At 44.8% G+C, this 18,566-nt stretch overlaps 1 protein-coding gene across 1 annotated transcript in view; it reads left to right on the top strand.

Moving 5' to 3' along the window:
- Positions 1–18,566, top strand: part of SCIN (scinderin) — a 59,092-nt gene that overhangs the window by 20,786 nt on the left and 19,740 nt on the right. The window contains exons 5-6 of the mRNA XM_066631415.1: positions 13,834–13,926; positions 16,941–17,073. Coding sequence (XP_066487512.1) covers positions 13,834–13,926; positions 16,941–17,073 — 226 coding nt within the window. The remainder of the gene's footprint in view (positions 1–13,833; positions 13,927–16,940; positions 17,074–18,566) is intronic.

The following is an 18,566-nucleotide window of genomic DNA, read 5'->3' on the forward strand; positions in this document are numbered from 1 at the left end:
GTGCTAGCGATCCTGCCCCCGTGTTGGCCCTGACCAGGATCTCAGAAGGTCCCCCCCCCACATGCGCAACCTCCTCTGGCCCTCTGAAGGCCTTCTTCTCTTCTGAAGGCCTTTTCACCAAAAACTAGAAGTGAGGTTTCAAGGCACCCCAGAGGCCTTTGGAGGGCCAGGGAGGCCACATGTGACTTTGGTGAAACCAGAAGTAAAATTTAAAGGTTCTCAGGAGGCCTTAGAAGGTCTTTGGAGGGCTGGAGGAGGTTATGTGCTACCTCCCTGGTCCTCTGAATGGGGTGAGAAAGGTGGTGGTGCCCCCCGCATGTGTAGTACCCCGGAGCATTTGCCCACCAACCCCCCTAGGTATGCCACTGCATCTATGTGTCCACCCTCTCAGTAGACCCAGATCTACTTTCTTCCTTTGCCTCCTCATGCTGTGAAGGGCTGTTACAACATGCCAAATCATTCAAGATACCTCACATGTCCACTTTCCTGCTTCCTGAAGACTCTTTCCCCACATGCACTTAGTTTTCTTGCTGCTTTGACAGCAAAAGGACATCCCTGTTCCTCCTTTCCCTCTGATGCCTCCATCCTACTATGTCTGTGTACCAGATGCAAGGAGTTCTGGGAACTGTAATTTTTCCAGTAACATTGTCAGGGGCTAGTTGAACTGGAAAAACTAGGACTCCCAGTGACTCTTGTATCTGGCACATAGCTCTCATAGCAATCCTCTCCAGCTTGAATTAAATTTAGTAGTCCGCCTAGTAAAATTGAGACACCCCCCCCCCCGCTAAAGGCACTGCTTCTGGGCAGGGGAAGTGATGCATGTCCAGTACTCTCTTGCACACCGGACCACCTCTTGCTTGGCAACAGTTGCAGAAACACAGAACAACATTCACATTCCAGCACATTCTCTTTCTCATACGCTTGCTTGGGTATTCCTGCCTACACTTAGAACTATCTGTTCCCATGCCATCCAAGCTAATGCTCAACTGAGGATCGGGTTGAGATAGATGATCTGTGTTTGGCTCTGTCAACACCCTTTTAATGCAGCAATTGGGTGGGGCTTCCAGTTGAATGGCATTGCTACAGGTGTGGACAACCTTTTTCCTGCATAGTTTTCAAAATTTGCCTTCCCTTGCTTCCCTGTTTCTGTTTGCTCTACAGTGGGGGAATACAGGCACCTCCTTTAAAGGAAATTGACCAAGTTTCAGGAAATGTACAAAACTTGCACTGTACTCTCTGCCCATCACAGGTGAAATCTACTCTTCAGGACAGATCAACCTGAAAGGACAAGTACTTTGACCTCTTCTTATCATTGCATTTCCGTAATGACAGATTTGCTTGGTGTATATTCTTGCCTTAGAAAGTGATGGCTGAGTGCATAAGTAGGAATGACTCATCACTGCCTGCTTTATATGCACATGAAATCTGTGTGGTTTCTCTAACACATACAGGCTGCAGTGTAAACATAGTAGCAGGAAGTCTACGCATGGTACACAATCAGCTTGTTTTTGTCCAGGCCTCCAGGTTTGCATCAGCAACTTTATAGTCTGAGACTGGAACCTAACCAAGAAAGTGACTTGGGCTTATCTGAACCATCTTCTGGCTCCAGAAGATCCAGGTCAGGCTGGTGTGCAGGGGAGTGGCTGTAGCTCAGTAACAGAACACCTGCTTCACATGCAGAAGGAGCCAGGTGTAGTCTCTGTCATTTTCGGGTAGGGCTGAGAAAGATGGCCCCACACATTGTTGAGTTGGAGAGCTCCTACTGATCAGGGTGGGCAGTACTGAACGAGATTTGGGGTGGTGGTGGACAGGTCGATGAAAGTGTCGACCCAATGTGCGGCGGCAGTTAAGAAGGACAATTCTATGCTTGGGATCATTAGAAAAGGTATTGAGAACAAAAAGGCTAATATTATAATGCTGTTGTACAAATCTATGGTAAGGCCACACCTGGAGTATTGTGTCCAGTTCTGGTCGCCGCATCTCAAAAAAGATGTAGTGGAAATGGAAAAGGTGCAAAAGAGAGCGACTAAGATGATTACGGGGCTGGGGCACCTTCTTTACGAGGAAAGGCTACGGCGTTTGGGCCTCTTCAGCCTAGAAAAGAGACGCCTGAGGGGGGACATGTTTGAGACATACAAAATTATGCAGGGGATGGACAGAGTGGATAGGGAGATGCTCTTTACACTCTCACATTACACCAGAACCAGGGGACATCCACTAAAGTTGAATGTTGGGAGAGTTAGAACAGACAAGAGAAAATATTTCTTTACACAGCGTGTGGTTGGCCTGTGAAACTCCTTGCCACAGGATGTGGTGACGGCATCTGGCCTGGACGCCTTTAAAAGGGGATTGGACAAGTTTCTGGAGGAAAAATTCATTATGGGGTACAAGCCATGATGTGTATGCGCAACCTCCTGATTTTAGAAATGGGCTATGTCAGAAGGCCAGATGCAAGGGCGGGCACCAGGATGAGGTCTCTTGTTATCTGGTGTGCTCCCTGGGGCATTTGGTGGGCCGCTGTGAGATACAGGAAGCTGGACTAGATGGGCCTATGGCCTGATCCAGTGGGGCTGTTCTTATGTTCTTATGTTCTTATTTGACCAAAGTTCTAATCTAAAACCAGACAGCTTCCTAGGTTCCTAAGGGGATATGGGTGTTATAGCATTGGCTCCTGGAACTGGCAGGCAGCATCAAGACACTGAAGTGGGCGTAAAGACTAGGAGCATGGTCTCCTGCCATTGACTCATCAACAGAACAGCAAGTTTTGCTGTTGCAGTCTAGGCTTCGGGTTTCTGAGTTCCTGGGCTGGAAAAAACACCCAAGGTCAAAATGGACATTTCATCAAATGCATTGTCATCTTTCCATTTGCGTGTTTATTATTATTATTATTAACAGTATTTATATACCGCTTTTCAACTAAAAGTTCACAAAGCGGTTTACAGAGAAAAATCAAATAACTAAATGGCTCCCTGTCCCAAAAGGGCTCACAATCTAAAAAGATGCAAATGAATACCAGCAGACAGCCACTAGAACAGACAGTGCTGGGGTGAGGTGGGCCAGTTACTCTCCCCCTGCTAAAAAAAGGAGCACCCACTTGAAAAAGTGCCTCTTACCCAATTAGGAGGGGTATTTTTGTTTAAAAAAAAACAAAAAAAAAACCCTGTGGGGTTGGGGGGAGGGATCTGAATTGGGATCATGATGCTGGAAGAGGGTTTTTAAAAAACCCTTTCAGCCTACTCTGAAGTCCCCCCCACACCCCCACGCTCCTATTTACCTAAGGAGGGAAACTTCCATTAGTGCCAATTGCAACATTTTTCCAGGGCAAATATTTCAGCTGCATTTGGGGGGCCATTTTCTTTGCAGCCATGACACAGGATGTTCCAGAACCACCTTTCAGAGCGCGATACCATAGTCTTTCGAGACTGAAGGTTGCCAACTAACATGACACAGGGTGAGAGAGTTAACTCCCCTCCCCAGCTCTGTGACCCCCTCCCTAAGTCTGTACCTTGTTGCAAGTTCCATCGTGGAAGTGTCAGTAGCACAGGCAGTCCAAATCACAGTTCAAGCATAGTTTCTGCTTCCAACAGCTTCCAAAAGATCCAGAACATGTAGGTGGTCAGGATTGCAGACAACTCCAAGGCTGGAGCAGACACAACAAGCAATGCAGGCTTGAACATTGTTCTAATGGAGGTGTGAAGCAGATGGAAGGTTAAAGTACCTGCTAGTGGCTAGTTCCAGCCCTTACCCTGAGATAAACTGTTGTTGTTTAAAGGACCTTACCTGGTTTTTCAGCTGTTAAGTCTAGCAGTGTGCGGGGGGGCGGGGAGAATGCATTACCCTTGCATGTTCGTCAGATGAGTCTTCATAGTCAGAAGATGATACAGAATGAGTCTTTGTAGTCAGCTGTGTCCTCTGGCCAGGGAACAGGTGCTGAGTCCACCTCCAGGAGTACCACTTGCCTGGGAGGTTCTGCATTAAGGGCTCCCAGAGTCAGTGCTGGAAAAATTCCCCGTCCTGAATCCATATCCTTGTATTCATCTGCCTTAGTCCCCAAATGTGGGGATTCCATTCCTGGGACTGGGACAAGCTGCCTTTGAAACATCCATTTGTGCGCACATGCGTGTACGCATGCAAACAGAAAAACACAGAACATCTTGTCTAGTTACATCCTTAGCCTGGATTTGGGTAAGGCATAGGTCTGGCCTGTCCCAATATACAAGATGGAAATACCTACATTGGAACCACTCCTCACTCCATCTAGAAAGACAAAACCTGACATATTTGTAGCTTTATAGAATCAATCATGGGGGGAAAACATCTGTTCCGGCCTATTTGTTAATTTCAAAGTGGGGACACATAAGTTCCCTTCCCCAAATTTTACTATATTGTTGTTCTTCAGAAAATTTCCACCAAACTTCATAAGGGATGTTTTTCAACTTCCTTCAGAGAAAAAGGTGGTAATCCTGTACATAAATAACCTCAGATTGAGTGTTCTTGCACTCAGTGGGATTTACATCTCAGTAAACATATATAGATAGGTTTGCGCTGTATCTGTAAGAATATTTTGGAGTGTTTTTCTAAATCGGGACTATCCACCTCAATTTTTTTTCTTCATAGCTTTTCTCTGATACAGAGAAGCAAAATCACTAGGCACAAAGGAAACCTTGAAAAGAATCCTTTGAGACGTGTAGGAGAGTCTCCAAATATTCCTGGAGATGATACGCTGAGAACAAAAAACTATCCACTTCTCACAATGAGCGAGGATTCTGGCCTTGCTTCTCACACTTTGTGATTACTTAGTGCCTGACACAATGGGGTATTGACTTTTTGTTTAATTACTTGCAGTCTTTTTAACCTGATGATAATTGAGGTAATCTACAGTAAACATTTACAGCACTACTCTATGGTCACAACAACTGTGGGCTTTGGATTACAGTCTCTGGAAAGTAAACGGAAAATGTGGGTTGTTTTGGTTAACCAGGTAGTTTGGATAGGGAACACCAATATGGCAAAAGTCACTCATGCTTGCCTTTCAGTGTGTGGGGACAATATGCCACACTTAAATGCCGCTCTTTTAAACTCACATCACTTTAAAAAGAAATTAATATGAGCTAACAAGCAAATCTCCTGTGTAAAGTTGCCTTTGAAAAATAATGCAACTCAGGGCCAAATTAAACATTACCTAAAGTAGCTCCAATGGGAGCTTCCCTCCCATCTGGGTGTGTGTGATCTGGATTGGGACTAGCAAGGCTAAAAGGGTTAAAACTGCCTTCTCTCCCCATACATGTCATGGTCCCAATCTGAGTCATATCCCCCCAGTTGTTATTTGGGGGGGGGGAAACAAACCCTTAGTTGTCCAGCCAGAGTTTTATACAACTTGTAGTTTGGCCATCAGGGGTTAACTGGAAGGTGGAGAATGGCCATCAGGGGTTAACTGGAATGGGAGACTTGTGATCAAACTGTATCAGGTTTTTTACTTTCCCAGTTCATGTATTATAACATTAGCAAATCAAATTAAAAAAGAAAAAAAAACCCGAAACACTGGTTGGCAACCTTCAGTCTCAAAAGACTATGGTATAAGCCTATAGCACCCGGTATTCCCAGGTGGTCTCCCATCCAAGTACTAACCAGGCCTGACCCTGCTTAGCTTCTGAGATCAGACGAGATTGGGCATGTGCATCAGCAGATCAGTATAAAATAAGATCAAAGGTTACCCAACATGTTAAAAAAACCAAACCAATTCAAGCCAGCCATAGCTGCTCTGAACTGAAAACAACCCAACAAAGATTTGGGTGAGCCTGATGACTGATGTCCAGCATCATGTCTCGTTTGGCCCACAGCACAACTATTACAGAATGGAACTGAAGCCCTTTTACTCACTGCCTGGCTTCTGGGATTCTGCCAATGGTGAGAGTGGGCCTCTGTGCCACCCTTGTCCTCCCTCACTTCCACTGTCATGGAAGGAGGATTACAAGTACAGTATATGAAGTGATTCTATGCTCAGTTAAATGTGAGGTCTCAATATTACTAATAACACTTCAGTTACCAACTAACAGGGATGTGCGGTGGGTGGGAAGGCAGGTAAGGCAGAGCCTCCCCACTGGAGTCCTTTGAAAAGTGCTGCTGCCAGCATATAGTTTGCATATAGTAGCATGAAGGCTAGCATTCGCTTTTTGTGTAAACCGACATAGCATTATGTTGTAATTCATAGAAATTATGATCCAATGATCGTATGAAATCATGATCCAGTGAAGAAGGGAAGGGACCCAATACAAACTTTGTACCTTGATAAAATTCCTCTCAGAGGTCCAGCAGTGCAAGAAGTAAAGGAGGGAGTGGACTGGTATACAGCACTATTTAAATCCCAGGGGCCAGGTAACTAGCAAAGAGGTTGTATGTATCAAATCAACACAGAAAACAAATGTGCAAAGGAGATCATTAAACGGAGTAAACCTGTGAAATGGATGAATCATACTGGTCCTTTCGGAGGTGATTTCCAGATAGCCTTTGATGTTGATGAAAAAAATTCTGAACATATCCTTACTGTGCCATTGCAATGCTGTTGCAGTATTCGGAGGAGATGCTTTTGAACAGAGATAACTTGCGAATTTGCAATGACTAAACAGTCCTAGGCAGCAACACAGGGAGAGAGTGTCTTCTGTTATGACATTTTTTTGTGCGTAAACTGTATCCAGGTGGCTATTTTCCGAGTTGGGTGCCTGAAAGGCGAGACGGTTTTGCTTATACCAGCACACAAATCCGAATTTAAGTGGCTTGCTCAGTGTTTCCTCAGATCACGGTTATTGCAAGGCATGACATTAATCTTATAGTTCAGGAGAGGCTCTAAAGTGAATGGTTGCAAATGCCCTTTAATTTTCTTAGGCAAGCTGAGACATCCTTTTATTAGGTGTTTAAACAGCTTGCTAGAGTAATTACGAGGTTTTGGGTAGCGCTTACAATTAAATTATAGTGCATTGGATTTGCATGCAGGAACCCATGAATCTTTCCTGTGTGGTCTTCTGCTTGGCATCCTAACTGCTTACGAGGTTAGAACTCTAGACAGGTTATAAATTACTTTCAAGCCCTGCCTTACAATTATTAAAATGGTAGTGGTTCCTTTTGCACACTAGGCTACAATCAAACTGCTGTTATTCACGGGGGGGGGAGTAAAATGGAAGGTCTTGTTGGTTCCATCATCTGCTCCTCAAATGTAGGAAACAAAATCAGGTCAGGAGAGGGGGCATGGCATCAGGAGCAATTTATTCCCCCAGTTCCATGTGCTCCTGCATTTCATCCCTCAAGGGAGAGATTGCAGCTCTGAAGCAGAAGAACCACTTTGCAAGTAGAGCCTGTTTATCTGCAGATTTTACATCTGTGGATCTGGCTCAATGTGGGTCCCCCAGATCCAAGTTGGGCCAGACTTGGGCCCCACCTGAGCCCTCCAAAGGGGACTAGAACTGTGCTTCGGTCCCCTCTGGAGGGCTTTCTGACGCTCACAGATGCCACCCGTATCCACCTCCGTATCTGGAGGGCTTCAGAATGGTTCACGGAGCCAAAAGAATGAGACCTCCGTTCGGCTTCATTTTGCCCCCTCCCTGCCGGGAATGGCTCCAAAGGGAGGGGCCGCTCGCCCACCTCCCTGCCAGGCTGAGTCCTCCGCCCCCCTCCAGCTATGCCACCGATTGGCACAATACTCTAGTGCCTCTGTGCTGGCAGAGTGAGCACTCCACTGGCACAGACTGTCGCAAATGTCCTGTAAAGCATGTTATGACAGCATTGGAGTTAGTGGCACTGGAAGGAAGGCTTGCACCATCCCACCAGTGCCAGTACAGGACCTAGTGCAGGCCGGAGCAGGTAATCTCCATGCTGAGCTGCAGGGGAAGCGCAGGGTGGGAGCAGGGGATGGGCAGATCAGACTCCAGGAGTGGGACGGGATTGGTGGGACTGGTGCTTGCTGTATCCTAAACCCCTTCCTGGCCAGATCAGCAGACACAGATCCACTTGGACCTGTGCTGATGATTTAGCAGGCACAGGTTCTAGTTTTTCCGTTGCTGTGGCTGACGCTTTCCCCAGGGCAAGGGGACAAATGTCCCCTTACCTCAAGGAGACCTCCAGACTGCAAAATTCCGTTGTGGAATGCAGTACAAGCTGCACTGACCCTGCTGCATCAGCATGAGGAAATTTCAATAGGATTGGGCTGCCCATGCATAATATGTAGTGAGGAGGAGGATACTCTCCTACTGTATCCTTACTTTTTGCGTTAAGGCTCCATCACCCTTTCATTGAGTCCCTGCTTCACTTAGTGTCAGACACCTGCATTTGTCTCCCACTTCGGTTGTTCTTGTCCACTCCCTTACAGCCTGGCAGTATGTCACTTTCTATGTCCAACCATAACATTTTCTTAGTGGGGTTGCACTGGGAAGACTGTTGTCATAAACTGTAATGAAGCTTTTCAGTGATCACCCTTTTTATTTGCCCCCCAGGTCTGGAACCTTCCTGCCATCTCTCAGCCCAGCTGAATTGTGGCTTTGCTGGCTGAGAGTCAGGATGTTGCTAAGCTGTAGTAGACATAAACAGACCTACTATGATCACTCATGCTGTGGTTGAAGATGCACACAGTGTCTCATGCGAGGACTTACAGGAGGGTCCATGCAGATCCTCTTCCCTCTTGTGATAGTGTCCTCATTCACTGTTTTTAGAAATCTGTGAGACACATGGTTTAGTTAAATGGAGGCAAGGAAGTTGTGAGGCTTGGAGTTGTGGATTTCATTAAGGGCTCTCCCTACCTTTTTCCTCGTAAACTGAACATTGATCTGATGGTTTGTGGACAGTCAGCTCCCCCCACTGTCAGGCTGGCCATGTGCATGTGAGCCTTGAACCTCCAAAAAGGCTTCTGAAAGGCATTGATGTAGAGATCCACCATTTGTCTTAACCAGATGCTTTTTTATGTTCTTGTGGTATTTGGACAAGGGTCATTTTTGTTACAGCTCTTTTAGTGAGCACTTCAGGTAGCTTTTCAGATGTAGAAAATGCTTTACAGTCTGCCCTCTCACAGCACCTCTGGGATACTCAAACACATAGCAAGGCTTGTGGGGAGGGGAATGAAGTTCAGGAGGTCACCATTCATCTTTTCAGATGATCTTCACACAGATATTTCAAAAAGGAGCCAAAGTGCAGAGGATGAAGGGTTATGCATGCTTGGTTCTCTGACTCTGCTTGTCAGGATAAGGCCGGTTTCTGGACTTCCTGTCCAGCATAAAGCATCAACCACCTATATGTGCTAAGTACTACCGGCTATTCACAGTCCTTATTCTAGCTGCTTCCTCTAGAATTTCTTTCACTCTTCTCTCTAATTCAAACAACTGTCAGTCTCTTTGTGTTTTATGCAAATAGTTCCAAGAAGCTTTAAATGTATCCAGGCTCAGATCTGACGCCTATTGTCTTGTGGTGCTCAGGATGCTCACGATAAATATTTGATTAGTTCAAACGCTTAGGAAAGAAAAAACTTACAAAAAATCTCATGGTCTCGCAAGATAAAGTCTTCACTCAGGAGTGTTTTTTGAATAGTTGCCACCACAACGAAATTGATCTTTGTGGTAACATGCACATGAGATTTTTTTCATGACCCTGTGTGGCAGCTGAAGCTTTGAGACAAGCTGTGTGGACTTCCTGATGGTCTCCCAACGTGGATGTAACTGGCGATGACATCATAGCCAGTTACTTCTGGTGGTACTTAAGATAATTAGATGATGAGAAGTGGTACACTGGGGGACAAAGGTTTAAAAAAAAAAACTGCCCAACATGGTGCACTTCTTCAGGATATTGATTTGGCCTGGCTTGCTTGAAGGGGCCTGGCTTGCAACGAAGGTACCAGAAACTGACTGTAGAGAGTTCAAGATCTCCCAGACACCTTAGAGTTATACTACTCTGGAATTTGCATAACACTGCAAAGTGCCTTTTCCAGTGCTGATAGAAGCGTGGAAATAGCCGAACCCATTTTGTACCATTTTCATTAGATACCAGTGTGTTTCTAGGCTTAGGTCACGGTGTTGGTTAAAACATTTAAAGCCCCTGATGGCCTGGGGTGAGGATATTTAATGGACCGCCTCTCCCCCTATGAGTCTCTCTGCCTGCTTTCTTCAACATTAGAGACCCTGCTCCATATTTCCCCTCTTTTTGAAGTTCATTTGAGGGAAACACATGACAGAGACTTTTATGTTGTAGCTCCCAGGCTTTGAAACTCCCATCTCCTGGAGGCTTGTTTGGTCTCCTTCTTGGTGACTTTTCACCTGCTGGTAAAAGCGATTTTGTTTCAGCAAGTGTTTCAGCTAAATTAATGTCCCCATATGCAATTGTTTTTCCTTTTTCTCAGTAGATCTCTGCTGCCAGCCAGATCCCATAGGATTGGGCGGTGTAAAATATTGCCCAGTAATTTAAATCCATCTTGTTCTTTTATGGCCTCCTAAATAGGAACACATTGAATTGGAGCAATAAAACCAGTTTGTTTGAATTGCTATGCCTGCAGGAGAAGGTAAAAGCATAAGTACTGGAGCATAAAAACAGCCTGTACTTTCCTGATGTCTTTAGTGTTATTGGTTTAATGTCGATGGGAAGCCTTCTATCAGGACTTAAGGCCTACATTTTACACCTGTGGCAGTTTCACTCCTTCACAGTTTGCTTCTGTGTGTCTGTTTATCTTGTCTGTCCTTGTTTTCTCTTTCTAGGATTTTACTCTTCTCTGTATTATAACAGGGAGCTCTTTCAGTGAATCAACAATGCTGTTACTTTTCTAGCTTTTGACAATGAATCATTTCAATATTTGCAAGGGTTTTTTTTGTTTTTTTTTTAATATTAGATTTGTATAAATGGTCTTTCAGTTATAAAAGTTGTGAAATAGCTGCTGTCACCAGGGGCAATCCACTACTGCGTCATGCAGACCTTGTGAACTGTTGTCAGTTCTCAGCATTTACCAGTTGAGAAGTGAAAAAGCATTTGAGGTTACCTTGCTGTAGTCTCTCACAGGCTTTCTATTGATCTGACTTAGGCTGCAGTCCTAACCACACTTTCCTGAGACTAAGCCCCATTGAACAAAATAGGACTTACTTCTGAGTAGACCTGGTTAGGATTGTGCCCTTAGAAAGAAAACCACGCAGGTCTGTCTGAAATGTTTAAGTTGTTCTGTAGAATTATCTTTGCACTTCTTGCCTTGCCAGTTTCTCCCTTGTCAAATATTTACCTAGTCAACATGGGACCCTATGCTCTGTGAACATCTACCCTGAACAGGTGACATTACAAGGCACTTATCTTATTTAAACATTTTTCTAGTTAGGCATTAAGCCAAATTAAGCTAGCCCTTATATGGAGAATATGAAATGCAGTGAATGATGCTGGCACACAGTCATATTTGAGGATCATTTTGCATTTCATTTGAGGCTTTGGGTTAAGCTGGACATGTCTTTAATCACGTCATTGGCCCTGGTGTGTTTGTGTCATTGTCCCCCAAAAGAGCATGAGCATCCCCCCCCCCCCCGGGAGAGGGATAGAACTTTTGTGTGTGCAATTTGGTCTAGTAAAAGAAACATTTCTAGTGCAGGTTGTCTGAACTGTGTGGACCTGGTCTTCCTAGTGTACTGCTCAGATGGGAAGACAGGCTTCTGGAAACTGCATCTTTTTTACCAGAGCCTTGGGAGATACTAGCACAAAATGGCTGCTTGTGGAAGTGGAAAGTGTCACAAAATGGCAACTTGAGGAGACAGAGCCCATTCCAAAATGGTCACTTGGAAATCACTGTTGGGTTTTTTTTTCACACATGCACACAAACACAAATCAGCAATACACTCTGCTTTATATTCCTTCCAAGTTTGAAACAAGCCTGGACTGGGATTTGAACCAGTGTTCACAGGAGCTGGGGAGGACACAAGAAAAGAAATGCAAAACACTGAGGCAGGGGAGAGCAGGCCAGAAGTTTGGAGGTGACAACTTTGCAAAGTCCTTCTGTCAGCCTGAGGACCTGACACATTCTTAGTAATAGTTCCTAGAGTGCAAACGTTCTTCTGGGCTTACAGGTTTACACTGTAAACCTGCAAACAGAACGTTTGCACTCTAGGAACTATTACTAAGAATGTGTCAGGTCCTCAGGCTGACAGAAGGACTTTGCAAAGGTCAGAACAAAAGAGATAATTTTGCGGTTTGAGCCATTAAAAGGATTTGGCACTCAGTACATACAGATCTGCTTTTCAGTTCCGTTATCCAAAGCCTTGGGCTGATGTCATTTGGTCTGCTCCCAAGATGGCCTCTTGAGAGAACACCTGAATTGCATTTTGCGCCATGCCCAATGTGTGTTTATAAACGCATTAATCTGACTTTTTTCTCCACAGCATATTCTGTTCTTATGCTTCGGACTGCAGTCCTATCCACTCTTACCTGAGAGTAAGCCCCATTGACTATAGTGGGGTTTACTTCTCATGCATGGGATTGGGCTGTTAGCCTTATGGCCCCATACTGTGCCGTGCCTATGGCAGCTGATTTTGCAATCCGCTGCTGTAAGTCCTATTAAGGAAGTGTGAAAAGCATGTCGCCACCCCGTACATTCCACAGCTGCTGATGCAAATGATCTGCAGGCTCCTTGTGCCCATCAGTGAATCTTGAATATCCACTGGAGTAGATTTGGTGCCAGCAGGAGTAGGCAGGGGTGGTTTGGGGAAAGACTGGGGTGGGGATTGGGCCGGGCAGCGGCAGTACAGGGTTAGGGGCAGGAGGGTCTCAGCAGTGGCAGCACACACCAAGATCCTATGCCCCCTTCCTGGCCTGGACCCAAACCCTGACTTTCTTTAGACTTATGCCAGCAAAAGAGTGGCAGAGGTTCAAGGAGACTCAGGGCAAACCTAACAGCTCCATGAGCTGGTGCAGCTAGTTCAGAGTGTCACAAACATGCCATAACGCACATTTATGACTACTCATGATGGCTCAAAGGCCTGTGCCAGCCCACCAGCACTGCATCCAAGAGCAGTACGGACTGTGATAGGCTAGTGCTGACTAGTGCAATGGTGTGGGGAGGATGGCGGGAAGGGGTGTTCCTGGGTGGGTGGAGGGCAGAACAGGGCCAGTCATGCCTGGGAGGGGGTGGGATCAGTGGAGGCCTCCTCTGCCATATCCTAAACCCCTTCCCAGCCATTCCGGTGTTACACTAGGCTTACTGGAATTGTGCCAGCTAAATACCTGGTACAGTTCCAAGAAGTACCATAGGGCCAGCTGGGGCTTGACATGGGGTAAGGGGAAAAATATCCCCTTACCCAAAGGAGACCTCCAGCTACCTCCTAACCTGCGCTGGAGACAGCGCAGGCCATGTGGCCTGGCTGTGCTGAGACTTGTTAGGATTGGGCTGCCATAGATAGCCAGATGGCCTACAGTAAGACAAGTCAAAAATATTTTTTAGGATGCAGTGTCCGCTCACATAAAATGGTGGGAGATACTGTTGGGGCATTGTACGCTGAAACGAGAAACTAAAAATGCATTAGGTATTAAAAAGTCAATTATTTTCTTTATGTCTCTGCTATAATCTGGAAGGTATCTCTAAAATCCTTGAAATAGTAATATTTTTACTCTTGTTCTGCTTATTGTATGCATATCTTTTGTTTTTCCCCCTTTATCACTTGTAATTGGGGGGGGGAGACAAAGTCAATTGAAGAAATGGCACAGGGGGGAAAAGGTTAATACCTTTCTTTGCCCAAGCAGCATGCTTTGATTCAAATTGCCCCATCCCATGACTGTTTATAAGAAAGCAAAGAGACACTGAAAGCTCTTTTATGTCTTTATATTTTTTAATATATGAAGGTTCTAGGACGCAAGCCAGAACTTAGTGAAGGTGATGACAATGACGATGAGGCTGCTGATGTTACCAACAGGAGAATTGCTAAACTGTACATGGTAAGAATGGAATCTTCTGCTTTCTGTGGAGTTGTTTTTATATGCAACTTATTGAGAGCCCAATCCTGGAGGCAGGGAGACAGGAAGCCAGGAGGGGGCAGGGGGAGGCGTGCCGGGGGGAGAGAGCAGGAAGGGAGGGAGGTGGGACTGATGGAGCTATGCTCCACCGGATCTTGAACCTCTGCATCAGGCTTGGCGCCTCACACGGAGGCTTTTTCTATTGTGGGGCAACTCCCTTTACCTGGGGGAGCAGCCGCATGCCCCGGGGAGTTCAGGATTGGGCTCTTAAGTTGCAATCCTCAACACACTCATTAGGGAGTAAGCCCTACTGAACACAGTGGGAACTGCTTCTGAGTAAACATGCATAGGATTGTGCTGCACTCAGCACAATGTTTGTTTCAGTGGTTTTGAAACTTTTTGCCACTGGGACCCACTTTTTAAAATGACAGTCCTTTGGGACCCGCTGGAAGTGACGCCATTAACCTGGAAGTGATGTCATGCCTGAAAGTGGCATCATGAAGCAGGAAAATTTTTAACATCCCCCATATGACAAAATCAGATCTAGTTAATTAAGGGCAAAATCCAAAGGGCACCTTATGCCGTCCCAAGAGGTCGCAAACGTGCCGTAAAGCACATTTGCGCCTCCTTGCAGGGAAGCCAGGCCAGCGCTCCGAGAAGCGCCGGCCTGTGGAGGCTGGCATAAGCTTCTGCCGCAGCTTCCGTGCAGCCGCTTGTTTCGGCACAAGCGGCAAAGGTAGGCGTGGGGGGGCGGGGAGGAGGAGGGAAGGAGGCGTTTCTGGGCGAGGGGAGGGCGGGTGATGGGTGGCCCCGGGGGTGTGCGTGCGTGTGGGGAGCTGGAGACGGGGCTGGGACCCAGCAGTTATGCCGGATCCCAACCCTCGTCCCCACGGAGAACGTAGTGGCTTCAAGCTGCTCCATTCTCCTTGGACTTGCACTGTCTCCAGAGGTAGTGCAGGTCTGAGGAGACCCATTGGGGCCAGCAGCCCTTATCCAGGGTTAAGGGGAAGAGTTTCCCCTTGCTTCTGGCTGAGCCGCTGCTGCCCACAAACCCACGTTGGATGCAGCAGGATGCAGGTTTGGATTGCACCCTAAGTAAATTAAAAGTTTACAATAAGTATAAATTTAAAAATTTATTTAAATTAAAGAATCCTCCTAACCTTTCTGGTAGTAGTTTAAAAAAAAATTCCCCAAACATTTCAAAGACTGCAATTCTACCCACACTTACTTAGAAGGAAGCCCCATTGACTGTTAAAATAATATACAGAGTAGCCTGTTAAAAGTTCAGATTTCCCCAAATGTAGTCACATATCATGGTAGCATCAGGTCAAATATTTTACAAATAAAATGCACATTGACATGAATGGGGACTCACCTGAAATTGGCTTGCGATCCACCAAGTAGGTCCCAACCCACAGTTTGAGAAAGGCTGGTTTATGTTGTTAACTACAACTGAGGCATGCTTATTTACTTTATCCTCAGTTTTCAGGCAAAATTGGCTTCCAACAGTTAAGATCAGTCACAAACGTACAATATAAGATATCAGATATATATTGATGTGTATTGGGCAACTTCTTTTGGCTCCCAGAAGCTGAGGATGCCATCTAGATTCCAGGCGATTCTTCCAGCTGCAACTCACGGGCTGGCAGATGGTAAAAATGCCAAAGAATCATCCTTTTGGTTAATCCATGGACTCTTCTGACCCCTGGTCGGTGACTATTCATTCCAGAAGCAGCTCTTCCCTTGTGCAGGAAATGTTGATACATAAACAGGTTGAGATGGAGGACTCCCGTGTAGAGTTGTTAACTTTGTTGAAAGAAAGATGAGCATTCAGACACTAAAGTTCATGGAAGCAATTGTAAGGGACAACATGCTGTCTTATGCTGGCACAAGATCTCTGCTCTGATGCAGTGTGGTGTTGGCAGAAGTCCAACAGCTAAAGGCTTTTCCATGACTGCGTCTACATTCCAGGAGAAACTTGATTGGTTTAATTTTTGCCTTTTCTGCAGTCAAAAACACAGGATCTCTGCAAGGGTTAAAAAAATTAAAAGGTGACAAACACTGCAGTGCATGGGAAGGGTATCCATGTACTTCCTAAGAGAAATCTGTCATAAGAACTTCAGTTGATTTTAGTTTTGTCATGTCTTTATTATTATTTTTAATTATAACATGTTGCACACACCTTATGAGATACTTAGGAATGAGCCAATACTGTACAATATGCAGTTACAATGAAAGAAAAGAAACTAGCAAAACTGTGAAGCATAACAGCATAGCTCCCTCTTTTGGAAACAAAGTTGCATGAACCATTGATTCAGGCACTTTCATGTGAGGCAGTAAACTTCAACTTGTGGGTCGGGATCCCAATGGGGTTGCAAAGTCTCATTTGGAGGATCATGGCAGCCTTTCAAAGCCTGCGTAAGAGAGAACTTGAATCCAGTCCAATAATGGTACTGCCATATCAAAACAGAGTTCTTGATATAAACCTGCACAGGCTCTTCTGTCTTGCCCCTCAGCTCCTAAGGCTGGCCCTGCTCAGGTTACTACCTCACAGGGTTGTTGTGAGGTAGGGGAAGAGGTGAGGCAGGAGGTAGGTGGGCAGATTGGGTCCAAGGAAGAGGATGGGATTGGCAGTGAGTCCCCAGGCACGCACTCTTCATTCATTCATTCATTCATTCATTCATTGGGGTTGTGGCATGAAAAAGGTTGAAGAGCACAAGTGTAAGGTGTAATTTGCATGAATTGATACTGGTATAATATTATTTGAAAGACAACAGAGCCTGAGGTCAGCACACACTTACCTGGGAGTAAACTCATCAAACACAAAGAAGTGTACTTCAGAGGGCTGCTTTGGACAATATGGTCCCTCCAAACCATGTGGGGATCGGTGCATGTGTGCACGCCACATTTTAGAAGAAAATGTTAAAAGAAATGTTGACTTAAAGGGCAGAGCCACATTTTGATCTGATGTAAATGGGAACATTCTGTATTATCAGGTATCAGATGCAAGCGGATCTATGAAAGTGTCAGTTGTTGCAGAGGAAAACCCCTTCCTGAGGGCAATGCTCTTGTCTGAAGAATGTTTCATACTGGATAATGGTGTAGCTAGAAAGATCTTTGTTTGGAAAGGTATGTTGACAAATCTCTTTTTGGTATTAAAATTAATAATTTTGTAGAGCACTTTTATGTGCAGATATCACCAGTGTTAAGAACATAAGAACAGCCCCGCTGGATCAGGCCATAGGACCATCTAGTCCAGCTTCCTTCTCACAGTGGCCCACCAAATGCCCCAGGGAGCACACCAGATAACAAGTGACCTGCATCCTGGTGCCCTCCCTTGCATCTGGCATTCTGACATAGCCCATTTCTAAAATCAGGAGGCTGCACATACACATCATGCCTTGTAATCCATGATGGATTTTTCCTCCAGAAATTTGTCCAATCCCCTTTTAAAGGCATCTAGGTCAGATGCCATCACCACATCCTGTGGCAAGGAGTTCCACAGACCAACTACATGCTGAGTAAAGAAATATTTTCTTTTGTCTGTCCTAACTCTCCCAACGCTTAATTTTAGTGGATGTCCCTTGGTTCTGTTCCACGTACAACTCCTTTTTATTGTTCCAATAGTAGCAGTCAACTTAGACGCTGTGCACTCTGATTGTCTCCAGATCTCCTGCCTTGAATCAAGGCAACATTTTTAAAGAATTTTTATCTCACCATTACCCCATTTCCATTGACTTTTTTTATTTGAAGATGGGAGCTGATACACTGACTTGCACTAGTAAGTAAGGACTAACTTGTTCACAGACGTGCACAGAGGGAGGACATGAGATAAGGTTTCCTTTTCATGTTTGGATTCCTGGTTCTTTGCCGTAAACGCATTGGTGACTTGCACAAGCAGGCAACGTGGCTCTCTTCCTTCAGTACAGGATAGACCCAAGACACCTCAAAATCTGAGGCAGTGAGTCAAATGCTACCTCTCCCTTATCTGGTGATGTGTCAGCCTCTTCTCCTTCCACTCCCTGGATTGGAAAAGGAATCTAATTTCGGGAGGCCAGAATGGAAATGTAACCGTGGAGGAGAGGACAGTGGTGGGCTAGGGTGTTAGAGATGCTTTTCTTTTTTTTCTTTTTTATTTATTTATTTTTAATTAACACGCACAAACATATAAACATATAACATACATTTAGGAGTGTTAATACCATATACCATTACTCATTAATCATACTATATCTCCTAATCTACTACTCATCTACTTCTGCCTCTTATTAGTTTATCCATTTATTTATATAATATATATTAAATTTTCCCTAATGCCCTGTACTATATTTTCTAAATTTTCACTTTCTATCAAACATAAACTTACTTCGATTACTCATTAATATTAAAACAAAATAATCTAATTACCAAAATATAACAACATATAAAACAATTCTTCCAACTCTTCTACTCATTTATATATTTCTTATATCAAATATAATAGATTTTTCCTAATTCCCTGTAATATATTTTCTAAATATTCACTTTTTATCATTTAACATAATAACCACATATAAAACAATTCATCCACACGCTAACATTTCCAGCTATTTTTCTAATTCATTCTAATTCATATATATCAA

The sequence above is a fragment of the Tiliqua scincoides genome, chromosome 5 (genome assembly GCF_035046505.1).
Source record: "Tiliqua scincoides isolate rTilSci1 chromosome 5, rTilSci1.hap2, whole genome shotgun sequence".
Classification (NCBI taxonomy): Eukaryota; Metazoa; Chordata; class Lepidosauria; order Squamata; family Scincidae; genus Tiliqua; species Tiliqua scincoides.